This window comes from Polychytrium aggregatum (assembly GCF_025602895.1).
Source record: "Polychytrium aggregatum strain JEL109 chromosome Unknown BJ171scaffold_5, whole genome shotgun sequence".
Classification (NCBI taxonomy): Eukaryota; Fungi; Chytridiomycota; class Chytridiomycetes; order Polychytriales; genus Polychytrium; species Polychytrium aggregatum.
Window position 1 is genome coordinate 749,267 of NW_026516207.1, and position 14,574 is coordinate 763,840.

General features: G+C 58.2%; 5 protein-coding genes across 5 annotated transcripts; 3 read left to right on the plus strand and 2 right to left on the minus strand.

Annotated features, from left to right (window-relative positions):
• Positions 1-1,983: 1,983 nt before the first annotated feature.
• BJ171DRAFT_237499 (uncharacterized protein) lies at positions 1,984-3,309 on the plus strand. The gene is made up of 3 exons (XM_053106595.1): positions 1,984-2,236; positions 2,365-3,015; positions 3,138-3,309. Exons 1-2 carry the CDS (start codon positions 2,038-2,040, stop codon positions 2,823-2,825), a joined length of 660 nt encoding a protein of 219 aa, XP_052970354.1. The 5' UTR covers positions 1,984-2,037; the 3' UTR covers positions 2,826-3,015; positions 3,138-3,309.
• On the plus strand, positions 2,657-6,998 carry BJ171DRAFT_237457 (uncharacterized protein). The gene is made up of 5 exons (XM_053106594.1): positions 2,657-3,015; positions 3,138-3,183; positions 3,348-4,215; positions 4,460-5,306; positions 5,443-6,998. Exons 1-5 carry the CDS (start codon positions 2,898-2,900, stop codon positions 6,948-6,950), a joined length of 3,387 nt encoding a protein of 1,128 aa, XP_052970355.1. The 5' UTR covers positions 2,657-2,897; the 3' UTR covers positions 6,951-6,998.
• BJ171DRAFT_237412 (uncharacterized protein) lies at positions 6,998-8,808 on the minus strand. Its single transcript, XM_053106593.1, has 2 exons — positions 8,709-8,808; positions 6,998-8,468 (listed from the first exon to the last, which is right to left on the minus strand). Exons 1-2 carry the CDS (start codon positions 8,711-8,713, stop codon positions 7,046-7,048), a joined length of 1,428 nt encoding a protein of 475 aa, XP_052970356.1. The 5' UTR covers positions 8,714-8,808; the 3' UTR covers positions 6,998-7,045.
• A 37-nt stretch (positions 8,809-8,845) lies between these two features.
• On the plus strand, positions 8,846-9,325 carry BJ171DRAFT_490857 (uncharacterized protein). The gene has a single exon (XM_053109672.1). It carries the CDS (start codon positions 8,951-8,953, stop codon positions 9,254-9,256), a length of 306 nt encoding a protein of 101 aa, XP_052970357.1. The 5' UTR covers positions 8,846-8,950; the 3' UTR covers positions 9,257-9,325.
• BJ171DRAFT_490860 (DNA mismatch repair protein Mlh1) lies at positions 9,326-14,342 on the minus strand. Its single transcript, XM_053109673.1, has 15 exons — positions 13,937-14,342; positions 13,599-13,755; positions 13,312-13,465; positions 13,067-13,160; positions 12,913-12,984; positions 12,722-12,784; positions 12,482-12,547; positions 12,345-12,423; positions 12,032-12,180; positions 11,811-11,948; positions 10,918-11,491; positions 10,625-10,733; positions 10,315-10,477; positions 10,063-10,224; positions 9,326-9,960 (listed from the first exon to the last, which is right to left on the minus strand). The coding sequence occupies exons 1-15, from the start codon at positions 14,306-14,308 to the stop codon at positions 9,589-9,591; spliced, it is 2,724 nt and encodes a 907-aa protein (XP_052970358.1). The 5' UTR covers positions 14,309-14,342; the 3' UTR covers positions 9,326-9,588.
• Between the last annotated feature and the right edge of the window lie 232 nt (positions 14,343-14,574).

Consider the following 14,574-nt stretch of genomic DNA (forward strand, 5'->3'; position numbering starts at 1 on the left):
CGGCAAGAGGTCGAGGGGAGGCCCTGTCTCTGGCTCGGGCCGAGGCAGGCCGAGAGGGCCCAGAGTCGAGGTCGCTCAGAGACTCGCCGTCGCGCTTGGACAGACGATCTTTCTTCTGGCTGGAGGTACGCGGAGCAGCCGTCTCGAGGAACAGGTCGCTGTCCTGACGAGGCTTCTTCTTGCGTGCACTGGCGCTGCCACTCCGACTCTTGGAGGCCTCCTTCCGCGGCGGGGCCGATGCTGGCTCGTCGCCGAACAGGATGGGTGAAGCCGGAGTGTCGTGCCAGTCGATGGAGGAAAAGTCTGCGGTGCTGGCGGGCTTGCTGGGGAGGGTTTGCAGAGAGGTGAGCGAGGTGACCTTGGAGACAGGCGGGAGCGACAGCGGCTGCGAGGACTTGTACTCTGCCGGCGACGGTGGCCGCTGCAGGACATCGTTCTCGAGAATGGAGCCCATGGGGCTTATCAGGGCAGGGAAGGACTTGTCGAGCGAGGACTGGGCGAATTCAGGGCTGGTGCGGTCGCTGGCGTTGGAGAGTAGGGGGACGGATCGCTTGCGCTCGAGGGTGGATGTGGTGGCGGCCCGCTCTCGACCGGAGCCTCGCCTGGGCAATGAACCGGTCGGAGGGTGCGGCTGGTGCAAGCCCGAGGTGCTGTCGAAGGGCTGCTGTGATTCTGGATGGGACGAAGTGGGAGGGGCATTACTCTGTAGCTGCTGGATGATGTGCCGCTGCTTTTCGATGATTTTCCAGAGCTGGTCGTTCTGCAGCCGAAGGGCATTGCGCTCGGCGATGACGTTCTGCAGCAGGACTTCGATGGGAAGGTTGATGGCAGGGTCGTATGGGTCATTGCCGTTGGCAAGAGCGCCGTCGGCGGTGGGCAAAACATAGGAAGCGGTTTTTTGGATCGTGATGTTGCCGATGGGGAGGTCCATTGTCATACTCGTTTTAAGCAAAGAAGAGCAGAGATCCTGGTCGGACGGGGGAAGCGTTGACGAAGGTTGAGTTCGACGGAAGCGTTGGATGCGGTGCAAGACCGGAGGGGTTGGATATAGCGGTGAGCTGAAAGGAAAATTCGGCGATGTACCAGGCAGGTGGCGAGAAGAGAGGTAGCGACGGACAGGAGCAAGGACAACGCAGGGAGCGGCAGAGAGACCAAAGGGAAAGCCGAAAGGAAAGCCAAAGGGATGCGGAAGGGAAAGCCAAAGGGATGCCGAAGGGAGCAGGGCACTGCAGCGATCCGCTGGTGATCACAGCAGAGGCCCATGTCTGTTTCCGACGGGGGGGGTGGTGGGATTCTTTGGGTAAGGAAGCGCATCTGAGTCAAAGCAAGGCCGGGGGGTCAGTTACCTCGGTTCATTGGGGTGCGCCCTCGATAGCGATATAAATAAGAGATTCTTGTTGACGACCGATGGTCGATGAGTCGATGGGGCCGGCTGGGTTGTTATCGGGTTGGTGGTGGAGTCGGAGACCAGGTCGGTGGCGGCTTGCTTTCGGCGACAGAGAGCTCGAGTCCCGGGACGGATTACGCAATGAGGCTGCAGGAGAGGGCTCGGCTGGGGGGGGGTATCGACGATGATAAATAGACGTGCAAGACGAAGAAGATGGCGAGGGGGTGGCAGAAGAGCGACGACCGGGGTGCGAATGGAACGACGAGACGAAGGCGGAGCAACGCGCATTGTGACTGTGTCTGCGTTTGTGCTGCGTCTGTGGCGGATGGGGACTGTGTCTGTGAACTGTGTCTGTGCAGTGTCTGTGCAGTGTCCGTCAGCTGTGTCGATGCGCTGTGTGTATGGACGCCCCCACCCCCGCAAGCCGCACACGCACTGTGCTGTGTCCCGGCTCTGCTCTGTGCGCGCCCCGTGGATCCAGCGCCACCACCGGCTCTGGTTCCAACCACCGCCTCGCCCTCGCCGAATCGCAAAACTGGCGCTTCCCCGCGCCGAGCAAGCTTTTGTTCGTTCCTGTCGCCCTGTCGCCATGCACCCAACGCCTGTGTTCATGTCGCAGCCGCTATCGATGAGCATGGGCATGGGCATGGATGCAGGGCCTGCCACATCGCCGCCGCTCCTGCACTGCTTGCTTGCTCGAGCGACCTGCTTGGCTCGCACCGGTCCCAATCATATCCATCAAGAACGCATTCCAGCTCGCAGCGCGGCTCGCAGCGCGGCTCGCAGGAAGGACTGCCTCCTCCGCCTTGCTCCGGGAGATGTTTCATCTCTGCGACGACCTCTGTTGTGGTGCGTGCGATCTGCCAGCCATCTCCCCCCTCCCGCTGCACCAATCGCCAAAGTGGGGGAGTCAAGCCCAACCCGCCGCTCGCCCAGTCTGTCCATCCCGCTCACCCAGACCGTTCATGCTCTCCCAGACGACTCCTCGGCAACAGCACCCCGCCAGCTGTTTCCCTTGGATCCTGTGACATTACCAAATCCAGTGCATATCCAGTTCGATTCGATTTCCCACATTCGCCAGCTCGACCAGTCTGACCAATCCAGCCAAATTCACCAATCGGACCAACTCACCAATCGGATAGCTTGGCTGATTTCACCAGTTCAAACAACTTCGGTATCGCCCTCAAGAACCAGACCATCTCCCGACACTGCCCATTCCGAACCGCATCCACCCGCACCCATATCACTTTCGCACGCCAACTCTTCATTTCGATTTCGCTTGCCAGCGGCATGCCGTCCCTCCCGGCTTGCCCGCAGCCAGCCACGTCCCGGCCAGTGCAACTTTCACCGCGTGTTTTTGGCCGCCGTGCGACCGCCTCGCCACCGCCCAGCCAAACAAACGCCTGCTTTTGGCTGTGCGGCTCCCGCTGGCCGTTGATCCTCGGGGCTCCTGGCGCTCTCGTCCAAGTCCTTCGTCCGCTGCCGACACATCGCATGCCCTGTCGTCAGCATGACTCGGCCGTCGCTTGCACTCGCCCTGGCCCTTTGGATGGTCTCGACGCTCGATGCCCAGGTCGATGCCCGTGGCGATGCCCGTGTCGATGCCTCCCAGCACCATCTCCGGAAGCGTAAGCATGGCCACCAGTCTGCCGACCGCCCGTCCGCCAGCCAGCAAGCCAACACACCTGCTGCCACCACCCGCTTACGTGAAGGGCCACTCGCTAATGATGAGCACTCTTCCGTCCTGCAGGGTTCCTCAGTTCGCATGAATCCAGCTTGCTACCGAAATGGACGAGGTACGACGTCCTTGACAGCATCGCTTGGCTCTGGGTGGCATTGCTCAACACAGTCCGCCCAACATTCTAACGTCCAACAACCTCAAATGCACCCGCCCGGCTTGACATCCCCCAATCGACCTGGCCCAATCCTGGTGGTTGCCCCTACGCCTGGGCACCTCCAGTGAGCCCTCCCACGAGGCTTTCGATCTGCATGTCCTCCAGTCCGAGGCTTACCGGTCGCTGGACCCCTCTCTGCATCAGCACGGCTCCGGATACGACATCTCCATCGCATCCATTCATACCCACAGCGTCGTTCGGGTGCGTCCTCAGATCGACGGCATCCCTGTCACCGGTGCCGACCGGGTCTTCTCCTATTCCCACGAAACCGAGCAGTGGAACAGTATCGAGATCGGGCATCACCTCAACCCGCATGCTCTTCGTAAGCGGGGCTACTACGAATACAACGACACCGCCCCGAACACTTACACTTCCGACCCCAGCCCGTACACCTTCAACATCACCGAGCAGGAGGCCCTGCAAATCTCGCGTGACAACTCTCAGCACCTCTCCAAGGACACGAGCGAGTTCTACTGCCAGAAGGGTTATTTTGTCGACACCACCCTCGACACCATCCGCCCTGTCTGGAAGATTGTCGACATTGCCGAGCCCGCACCGGGGCGCACCATCCGATGGATCGATGCCCAGTCCGGTGTTCTCGTCTCGTCGATGCCGAGTGTAATGCAAGACTCGGGTCTGGTCTATCCCGAGCCAGGCATGGTGGCTCTTGGCACCGCGCCAACCAAGGTCGCCCTCCGCAACGTCCAGTCGCCGACAAAGTACAATGGCGGACTTGGAATCTATGGCTCCGACTTTCGCAGCTTCAACACCTGTTTCAACTACGGGTGCTTCAATGGATCCAAGCCCCTGGGCAACTGCACTGAGGACATGGTCTATTGCGCCGGACCCTACGCCACCGCCAACGGCGCACCCTCGTATTCCGTGCGCAACTACCGCTTCACGACAGACGGCCGTTACCTGGATGCCAGCCGGGTAAGTACAGACACCCATAGCCCAGTGAAGGCCCCATGACCGTCGCATCGCTGTCTTGTCCTGATAGCTATCTCCATGGCAACAACGACACGTTACTCAAGACCGGTGGCCCCAAAGTCCCGATCCTTCAGTCGCCGAACCATACCATGCTGCATTGCCGATACTAACTCGCTTCTTGCTTCCCGCCGCTGTCTTGGACCCGGCTCTGCTCGGCTCGGCTCGGCTCGGCTCGGCTCGGCCTCAGAACTGGACAGCCGACGGTTTCCAGGGCGGGCTCGTGCACATGATGTGGACTCAGGCGCCGGTTTTTGCGCCCATCGTCCGCCAGCCTGGCGACGGTCTGTGGGGATCGACCACCGACTTTACCAGCACCTCCCTCAGCGGATACACCGACTTTGTCGAGCTTCAAGCGTACTACTATATCACGGAGCATCTCCAGTTCATGAAAAACATCATCAACGACACCAACTTTTGTCTGGTCGGGTCAGGCCCAGGTTGTCTGCAGCGCGACCCGGTCACCAACCGTACTGCAACGCACTGGGATCATCCCATGCGCTTCGTCGTCAACTACCAGCAGATGCAGACCCTTCCCGGGCCTGGCGACAACTACGACGACTTTATGACGCAGCTCAGCAACGGATACGGCAAGAATGACTCGTTCCCGATCATGTTCTACAACTCGACGGCCTACCAGAATGCCTATTTTTCCAATTCGCAGTTCCAGCCACCCGTCAACAGCGTCGAGTTTCGCAACTGTACTGGCGGTGCGTGCGTGTCCATCCTCGAGTCGCCCTTCAACTACTTTGCGTTTGGTGTCGACGACCAGTACTCGTGGGGTCTGGCAGACTGCACTGTCTTCCACGAGATGACCCACGCCATCGTCGCAAAGTACATCCCGGACCTGCCCTTTTACTCCTTCGGCGACAAGGGCCTGCTCAGCGACCCCGGCGCTCTCAACGAAGGCTGGGCGGACTACTTTGCCGCGATCCACTGCAACCGTCCCGACTTTCGCACCCAGTACGACGGCCGCCCATACCGGTCCGTCATCAACAACATGACGTGCGCCGACATGGTTGGCGAGATCCATACAGGTGAGCATGCCGAGCGCACGCCCTCTGGGAACACACGCAGTGGGCATGCTTCGCGAGCACTCTGTTTTCATCTGCTAATCTCAGCCGGGTGGCGTTGTCCGCACCATTTTGCTAACGCTCGCCTGTCGGTCCTCAGACAGCGGCGTCTTCTCGGGAGCGCTGTGGGAGATTCGCCAGCAAGTCCCTGTCCTCGTCCAAGGCAACACCACAAAGAACGCCCTCGCCTTTGATCAGCTCGTGCTGCACGCCATGGCCATGGGCACCATGTCCGAGACCTTCACCACGCAGTTCCAAAAGATCCAGGCCCTGATCGAGAAGGACCCGGTGCTGTGGCCACTCCGCAACCTATCTTATGCAGTGTTTTCGGCGCGAGAGTGGAACTGCTCTCGAGTCACTCCCTATTCCGAAGTCAGCGACTCGACCTTCACCATCCCAGACTCGCGAACAACCGCTCGCAACATCTCGACGGCAGCCACGCAAATCCTGGTATTGCCCCGCAAGTCAGACTGGCGCGCCACCCTGAGCTGGGACCAGTTCTACGTCTCGCCGTTTCTGGGGACCCTGCGCGTCGGCCTCTCGGCGGCACCTCTGCTCTACGCCGTTTCCTTTGGCTGCCCGATCGCCTCGGATGTCAACGGCACGCTCTCTGCCGACTGCAGCACAAGTAACGCCACCGTGGCCTGTCCCGGATACGAGAACCAGACCGTCCGGTGGCAAAGTGCGGCGTACGATTCTGCAGCAAGTCGCGGATCGATCACCGTGGATTTTGGAATCGATTCCTGCAGCAGCATCTACGTGTGGATCTCCCACGACATACCCGCTCCAATGACACTTTACTCGATCAGCCTCGCCTATCTGGGCTGGCATCGCATTTGGCTATGGACGCTCACGGGGCTGGGGCTGCTCGAGTTTGTTGTCCTACTCGGGCTCATGGTGGCCAGCGTCGCCAGGGCGCTCGCTCGCCTTGCACTGAGGAAAAAGTCTGATGCCCGAACCCGGGTGGGTCCGGACAGCATTGCAAGCTCCATCGACAAGGACAAGATCTGTTCCTGGCTCGTCAACATGGATGATCAAGCCGCTACCGGGCCGACGTTATGGTCGAGAAGATGGCGACTGTTCGTCATTTGGACGGTGTTCATTGTCTCCAAGGTCGTCCTGGCCACCACCGGCGCCTTTGGCATCGTGGCGCTGTACTATCCGCCTTGGCGACCACTGCTGTCGTGGTCGCTGTTCATGCCTTTCATCCTGGTCCTCGTCCTGGACGGCCTTCTGGGCTGCGGCCGTCATCGCCGACTGGTGGCCGCCCATCGCTGCCTGAAGATCCGGGGCCGCAGCCTCGGCCTCTGGAAGATATGGGTTCTTGCGGACTTGCTTCTGCTTGTATTCACGTCGCTCGGCGCCCTGGTTGTGTTCCTGGACAATGTGGCTGCTGGACTTCATGCGACGATCTTTATTGTCTTTGTAGCACTGTGGTTCGCCCGCGGTGCTGTTTCTTCCGCGTGGCTGTGGTCGGCTGTGAGGCAAGCCGACATGCAAGTTGGGCGACAAGTGACACCGACACCAGCAGCAGCACCCACGGCTGGAACACTCAGCCGATCGCATCCCCAGCCTGTCAACAGCCGCCCCACACAACTGTATAAATAGAATGACAGCACCATGTCGACTTGTAGAATCTGTGCAAGATGACCCAGGAGGGAGCAGACATTCTGCAAGAGTTTGTCCAGAGACCATCGCAGACCCTATCCGGCCGCCTTACTGAACCAGAAGACAGCGGCGTCGACATCCTTGGCAACACCCTCGCCGTTCTGATAGCAGTTGCCGAGAGCGTTCTGCCCATACCGATTTCCCTGTTCGGCCGACTTGCGGAACCACTCGACGGCCTTGTAGTAGTCTGTTGCCACTCCTGCTCCTTGGTGATAGCAATGACCAAGCATCCACTGCCCGTAGGAGTTTCCTTGGTTGGCTGACCTGCTGAACCACTCGAGTGCAATCGAGCTTTCATAGCATTCTCCCCATCCTGAGTAATGGCACAATCCAATCCAGAACTGACCGTCGCCATGTCCGTCGCTTGCGAGCTGCTCGAATGTATCCACTGCCTGATTCATGTCCCATGACGTTCCGAATCCATAGGAGAAGCATATGGCCGTGAGGTGGCGACACAGCCAGTCTTGCTCTGATCCCAGCTGGCACAGCTCGACGAATTTTCGAGATGCGAGGATGCTGGAGTCGGGACGTACGTTCGTACTTTCACCAGCGAGACACTCCTCTTCTCCCAAGGGAAACTCATCCGATCTGTTCTCCCGGATGATCTTGACTCCCTTCTGCTCGTCACGCACAGTACCCCGGCCGAGATAGTGCATCCACCCAACCATGTGCGTGGCGATGGGCTTGATGACCGGGTCGGTGGATTGAGTGCTGACCTCCTGCCAGCGGTTGAAGGCATCGGCGTCGCTCTGTTCGACACCATGGCCGATGAACGAGAGCCAGCCACGGAAGAACACGATATGGAGTCGACCGTCTTCACTGCCTTGATCTGCGGCCTTGGAATGCCACTCAATGGCTGTGTCAAAGTCTTGGTCGACACTCTCGCCGCCTTCATAGCAGCAGCCAAGGGCGATTTGAGCCTGAGGCATCCCACGATCTGCAAGTGTGCGGTACAGCTCGACGGCCTTGGTGTAGTCTTGGAAGACTCCGAGTCCGTTGCGGTAGGAGTGGGCCAGGTGGAATTGTGCCATTGGATGCTTTGCGTTGGCAGCCGTTTCCAGGTGCTGGGCGATTTCTTGTTGAGTTTCTCGCCGCTTGGACCGAGTCACTGGCTGCCGGTGAGCGAGATTGGCTTGCAGGATTCGTGCCAGCAGATATGACGCAGCAGGGTTTCCCTGGTCAGCCAAGGCAACGAGCCAGGATCGGTCGGCAGTCTCTTGGCCGCCATAGTGCAGCGAGATGGCAATCAAGTCGTTGGCAGAGATGAGATCCGGCAGCGGCCTGTCTGGAGAGTGCAGCCGGTTCTCCTTGCACCAGTGTCGAAGCCGATTCACTTTGGAGTCCAGGAGTGGCTGGGCCCGCTTGCAGACGAGGAGCAGGGTCTCAATGTCGGCGAGGCTGAGGGCGAGCTGGAAGCTGTCGTTGCAGCAGATTATGGTGAAGATGTCTGGGCACGGTCTGGGAGATGGCTGAGTTGGACCGATGGAGGGGTGGGCATTGGCGGACATGGTTGCGATGGGGACAGCGTGGGAGGGGCGACGGAACAGGCTGATGGAACAGGGCGACGGAACGGGGTGATGAAGCGAAGGAACGGGGGGAAGAGGCAAGCAAAGCGACAGTGGCAAAGCATCCAAAGAAAACGCCATCGGGCACAGAGTGACATGAGTATTCAGGAATCAGCGGCGGATGCACTCCCACCTCATCCGGTGCAGAGTCGAATGCTGCTCTCTGGCGACAGTGTCTGCCACCGAACATGGCCATCTGGGTGAGCATCACGGCCAACGCAACAGCTCCAAGAATATCCGGCTCGATGGTTCTGCTTTTCGACGGACAAACTCGACGCTTCCGATTTCTCCGCACCCCCTGCCTCAAAAGTGACTGGCTCCCCGCTTCATGCGCCCAAGCCCAACAACTCTCTTCCCCGTCTGCGTCTCGCCAACATGTTCTCTTCGAGGCCTCATTCCGCATACCCAAAGCACCATCCCGCCATTTTTGGCCAGCTTCTCATTTGGCTGCTGGTTCTCCTGGCGCCTCTGCCCGCCCGAGCGGACGACTGTTCCTCTGGCACAGGCGTCAATTCCCTCGGCAAACCGGTCTGCAACTCTGGGGCATCGATCGAGGCGATTGCCATCGGCGCTGCCTTCGGTGCCCTCGTGCTCCTCATCATCGGCTTCGCCCTTTATCGATACCTTCAGCGCCGAAAGTCGCAGCCCAAGACGCCAGCTCAATCGGATCCCCAAGTCTGAGCAGACAGAACCTGTCCAAACAACTATCACTCTCTGCCCCCCACGAACACCACTTCCGATGTACCCGCTGTTAATCCTCAGCCGACTTTATCTATGATGCCAATATATCGCTTCCCAGCCTGCTGTCAGCAACATGCACTATCGCGACCATGCATCCAGGGCACTGTCGCCGACCCAGACGTTCCGGCGCTGTCGTTCAGGTTCGGCAGTTTTCCGACAGGACGACCTGTCCGAGCAGGCATCGCCTTGCAGCTATCTGCACGCCGCAGGTTCGACACAACGGGAGTCATGGGCCAAGTTCTCAGCATCGCCCAGGGCTGAGTCGTGCTGCCTCAACATCGTTCGAACACTTTGTAGAGGTCCTTCAGATTGGCAATTTCGACGACGCTGCCGCTCGTTGCGATTTCCTTTGGTACAACTAGATGGCATCGGAATGCTGGAAAGACAACATGCTCGATGGTCCAGTAATAGTCTTCAAGCTCTGGGTGCTTTGGGCTGACTCCCGGCGTCGATTGTTGCGATGCGTGTTCGGACCTTGGTGTTGACCCGGTGTCGTCCGGCGTTCCTGCACTTGCTACCCTGCCTTGGGATCCCTCTGTGCTTTCCAGCAATCCTGGGATGATGACGGGTTCTTCGACCGAGTAGAACAAACCAATCTCCCAGCAGAGGGCCTCGAAGCACTCCTTCTCGGCTTCCCAGCCAACCTGGGTATTGCGAGGATGCACGAGCGTCATTCAGCCAACTCGGCGAGCAGTAGTGTATTTTGCTACTCTGATCGGACCAGTATCGAAGACAAACCAACTCACCTCGGTTCCAAGCCGAAGCAGAAATAGCGGCAGCTTGGCCATGTTGGGGACGTAGCCCTTGAGCAGAATCGGCAGTGTCGTCAGGTATCCTTCCTCGCTTATGCCGATGGCGAAATACTCCGACAGTAGCTCTCGCTTCGAGAGTATGGTTGCGACGACGGACTGTTGACGGAGGAACAAGATTGCAGAGTTATGACTGCCTGTCGCCTGCGTTGTTGAGGCTTGCTCGCTTTTCTCGGATCGAAACCTTACCTCAGCAATCTCCTCGGCGCTGGATTCCACTGGGATCTCGCTGATCAGCTCGGGATCCTCCAGCGCCATCGACAGAAGGCTCGATATCGATACGGGCGCCGATAGTGTCATGATTCCAAAGTTCATAAATGCCTTCAGCGCAAGTTGGTAAAACAAGTGACAGCTGTCGTAGAGGGCCAGTCAAAGCGACAGGCCGTCGATACAGGATAGCGTGTTAGAGCCGATGAGGCGCTTGTGTCGGGCGCAATCAGCGATGAAGCCCCTGATACCCCACTATGGGAGTGCGCTCCGGCAATGAGCTCATGAGTACCTCAACTCATGGTAGTTGACCAAGTAAAGTCCAGTTTGGTGTTGCACAACAGCCAGCGGCTCTTTGGCGATGCCGACCCACACATGGCGGCGGAACAGTTCGGTCAGAGCTTGATCGTTGTTGGTGGCAGTAAAAGGAGGGGGCGGTCGATTGTGGGAGCCGTTGATGTCGTCGACGTGCACAACGTGGTCATAGTGTCATGGTGTCAGTGTCATTATTCCCAGCAAGTTGGAATCACCCGAGTCCGACTGCTGATCAAGTGATGAACGCAAATGGCTCGCTCGATCGCTTACCAGCATGACTCTTCTCCTGAACTTCAGACCGAAGCTCCAGAATGCTTATCAAGCGCACGTCGACCCAGTCGCGGACACTCTCCGTGGACGGTGTTATGTCGCTCTCGAAGCGCACCTTGGTTGCGGCACGATCGTGCTCGTGCGGGCCCGAACGAATTGACACTTGTTCGCCTTCGTCGGTCGCCGATCTCAAAGGTGCATCTGCCTCAGGTTGTTCGCCACCAACAGCGCCACTTGCAGAGTTACCGAGGGCCTCTTCAATTTTGCGCTTTGCTGGAACACGAGCGACAGGCTCGTGATCATCTACAGACATCGGGTCAGCAACGGTATCGACATCAACCGCGGCGGTGCGGTCGTCGGGCTTGTCGGACAGATTGACTTGGCTGCCCAAGAGCTCGATGGAGGTTGTTCGAGTCCGAGAAGAGTTGAGGGATTGCGCCACTGCTCCAGGGGTGTCAGCGCGGGTGATGAACGCATCCAGGGTACGAGTCTTGCTGTCAGTCCGAACAAGGTCGTGTTGGTAGGGCTTGGACGAGGCTGTCATAGCAGGCGAGCGCACGGAGTGAGCGGGGCACTGTATCGGTCAAGGAAGGACACACACTATGCATGCTGATGGTGTGGTGCCCGGCGACTCCTGAGCAATCGATCGGTTGCACCCAAGCCATGCACCCACTTCAAGAAGCGCCAATCGAGCCACATCATCCGGTCAGCTAAAAGTTCCACTTACACAATGTAGATGCAGCCTCGGCGGATATCGTCGGGATGCTACTGCCCGGTAGAAGGGTCTGCAACAGAAACAAAACGATGTCGAAGGCTCAGTTTGATCGCTCTGGTCTGGCGGACGAGCGCCCCGTGCGCTCGCATGACAGCATTGTTCACAAGATCCGTCGTACGGTGGATACGCCGGTACAGGCTGCCGCGGCGATGCCAACCTGGGTATAAAATATCCGTGACGAGTTGGCGTCCTTGAGCGACTCCTGAAGCGCTTCGCAGATTGTCTCGATAATGCTATCCTCGTTCAGAAAGTGGACCTGAGGGTGAGACAGCCAGAGGGATGAGCATCACTGAGACCAAGGTCGGTAGGCACGCAACGGCTGCTGCTCAGCGACGATACCTCTCGCTTTGTTGGATGAACATTCACGTCGACGTTCTGAGGCTTGATCTCGAGGCTCATATACACAAACGGATGGGTGCCCTTTGGAAGATAGGCCTGATAGACATTCTCGATTGCCCGTTTCAAATTGATGCTATCTACGGCACGATCTTTTCCGTTAATCCGGAAACGGTGCGGTTGATGAACCGTTCGGGCACGGCATCGTCAATCAAGTGGGGTTGTAAAAGAAAACAGCGCCAAGAGCATACACCGTATCAAAGAAACGAGCCCATTCTGGATGCACATGGCGGCGGCAGGTCGTGAGGCAACATACGGTTGATAAACAGCAGGAAGATCATCTTTTTTGTGTTGTAGTTGGCATTCGAGATGTTTCCCTTCATTGAAAAGTCCCACTGGGATCGATTCGTGGGATATCTCCAACAACTCCTTGGCGATCTGTGGGCCGTACACCGCGCGAATGTTGTCGATCGTGGTCGCTGTCGATGACGTGAACAAATCTGAGGTAGTGTGTCCGTGCTGCGGACAATCACAGGCGGGCCAAGGGCAAATCAGTCAACGCAGTCGGCCGGCTGCATAGGTCCATATGCCAGGATCGGCACTCGGATGCAAATGCTAAGACACATGCGATTGTCGCCGATGCGACAAACAAGCCGTCAACCACCGACATTCCGATCTCGGGCGATTCCTGACCTTTTTGCATGTAAAGCTGACTCCAGCGTTGTGGATGGCATACTTTTGGACAATGTCCAGAATCTGTTGCGAATACAAGCGCGGCGCTCGTGTCAGCTCGGCAGCTCATCAGGGCCAAATCCAGTTCGCAGCGCCGTGACACAGACAAACGCTCTCTTGGCCAGCACGACGGTCTGTAGAAGGAGCCCGACCTTGGAGTACTCTTCTGAGGTATTCTTGAGCGCCTTACGACGTGTCGCCACATTGAAGAACAGATCCTCGACCTGGGTTGAGTCGGCAGGAGCACGCAAAAGTCAGAGCTAAAGAATGCGTTCACCCTCGGCGGTCTGCTCGTCGCTCGCCTACCGTGATCTGGGTTCCGTTGTTTCCCGCACACGCCTTGGGCTCTGCTTTGGTCCCGGGTTTGGGCGGCGTCATCTTTCCATCGGCGTAATGGGCTCTGGATCAAACACAAGCCAGACGGTGAGCGAGGAGGCACAATGTCGTTGCGGAATCCGCCTCTGTGTTTGCCACCGAGTATGACCAGTCAATGGCGACAGTCTGAACGGAATAGCAAAGGGCTCTCCAGTATTGGATTCATCGCAACATACTTCCAGGCGCACGGCGACGAGGCCGTCTTGGTGGTGATGGAAACATGCGCGACGTGGCTGATGCTGGCGAGGGCTTCTCCTCGGAACCCGTATGTGCAGATGGAGTTGAGATCTTCATACTTGCGCAGCTTGCTTGTCGCAAAGCGCTCGCAAACTGCCCGACAAGCGGATAGCCATGTCGGAGGAGGGCGGTGGCTGTGAGTCGGGCGCTCGGGGACGCAATCACGACCCTCGTTCGCTGGAGTGCATGAGTTTCTGGCCCGGCCGCCACCGCCGCAGCCGCCTACCGAGATCCATGTCATCCTTGTCGATGCCACTCCCATTGTCAGTGATTTGCAGGAGCTTGAGGCCGCCGTCCTTGGCGACGACAGTGATAGCCGTTGCCTTTGCGTCCAGCGAATTCTCGATCATTTCTTTCAAGGCATTTGCGGGTCTGTGAATAATCTGCAGCCCGGTGCGATGGTCACGATGAGAGCAGCAACAGGCCGAGGTACCATGATCGGAAACCAGACCGAGGCAGTATCGTGAGTGGAGGGCATGTTGATGTTCGCTGGTTGCCCAGCAGCGCAGAGCGAATCCCAGCCGCGGCATGACCGACGAACCCCGACGAACCAGGGCTCCTCACCTCTCCAGCGGCGATGCGGTTGACGACAGCCTCGTCGAGCTTCTGGATTTTGCTTCTCTGCTCCTCGGCCATGATCAGCGTGCGGCTCGTGAGGCCGAGATGTAAGCAAAGCGCTGTTCGGCATTGTGCTGGACGGGGTGCAGTTGACATTGCAACCCGTTGGATACGAAGGCGACTGCGCAGAGGAGCCGCTCTCGCTGCACCGAGACGAGGCCAGACAAAACGAGAGAGAAGATCCTGGCCACACACACACAGATACATATCACTATCAATTTTTTCCGACCCCTCACGGCTGCTCATCTCGGTCACCTGAAAGTCACGTCGAATGTGGAGCAGCAAAGTTGGAATCCGGCTATGGTCGGTTGGCGGCATTTGGTATCACCTTGAGCCGATTGACGGTGGTGGTGGGCAATTGGTGTGGAGGAATGACCAATTGTATCATTGTTGGAAGTTCCACTCCGATTGCGGACAAGAACCACCACCATCTGAATCTCTCTGGTTGGAAACCTAGTCAAGCGTGGCTGTGTGTCAGCGAGATGACATGATCGTTTGGCTATCAGGCAAGACTCACCTTGACAAGATGTCTTCCCACGACTGATTGAGCGAGCGATGCGTTTCTGGATCCGAATCAAGGACGC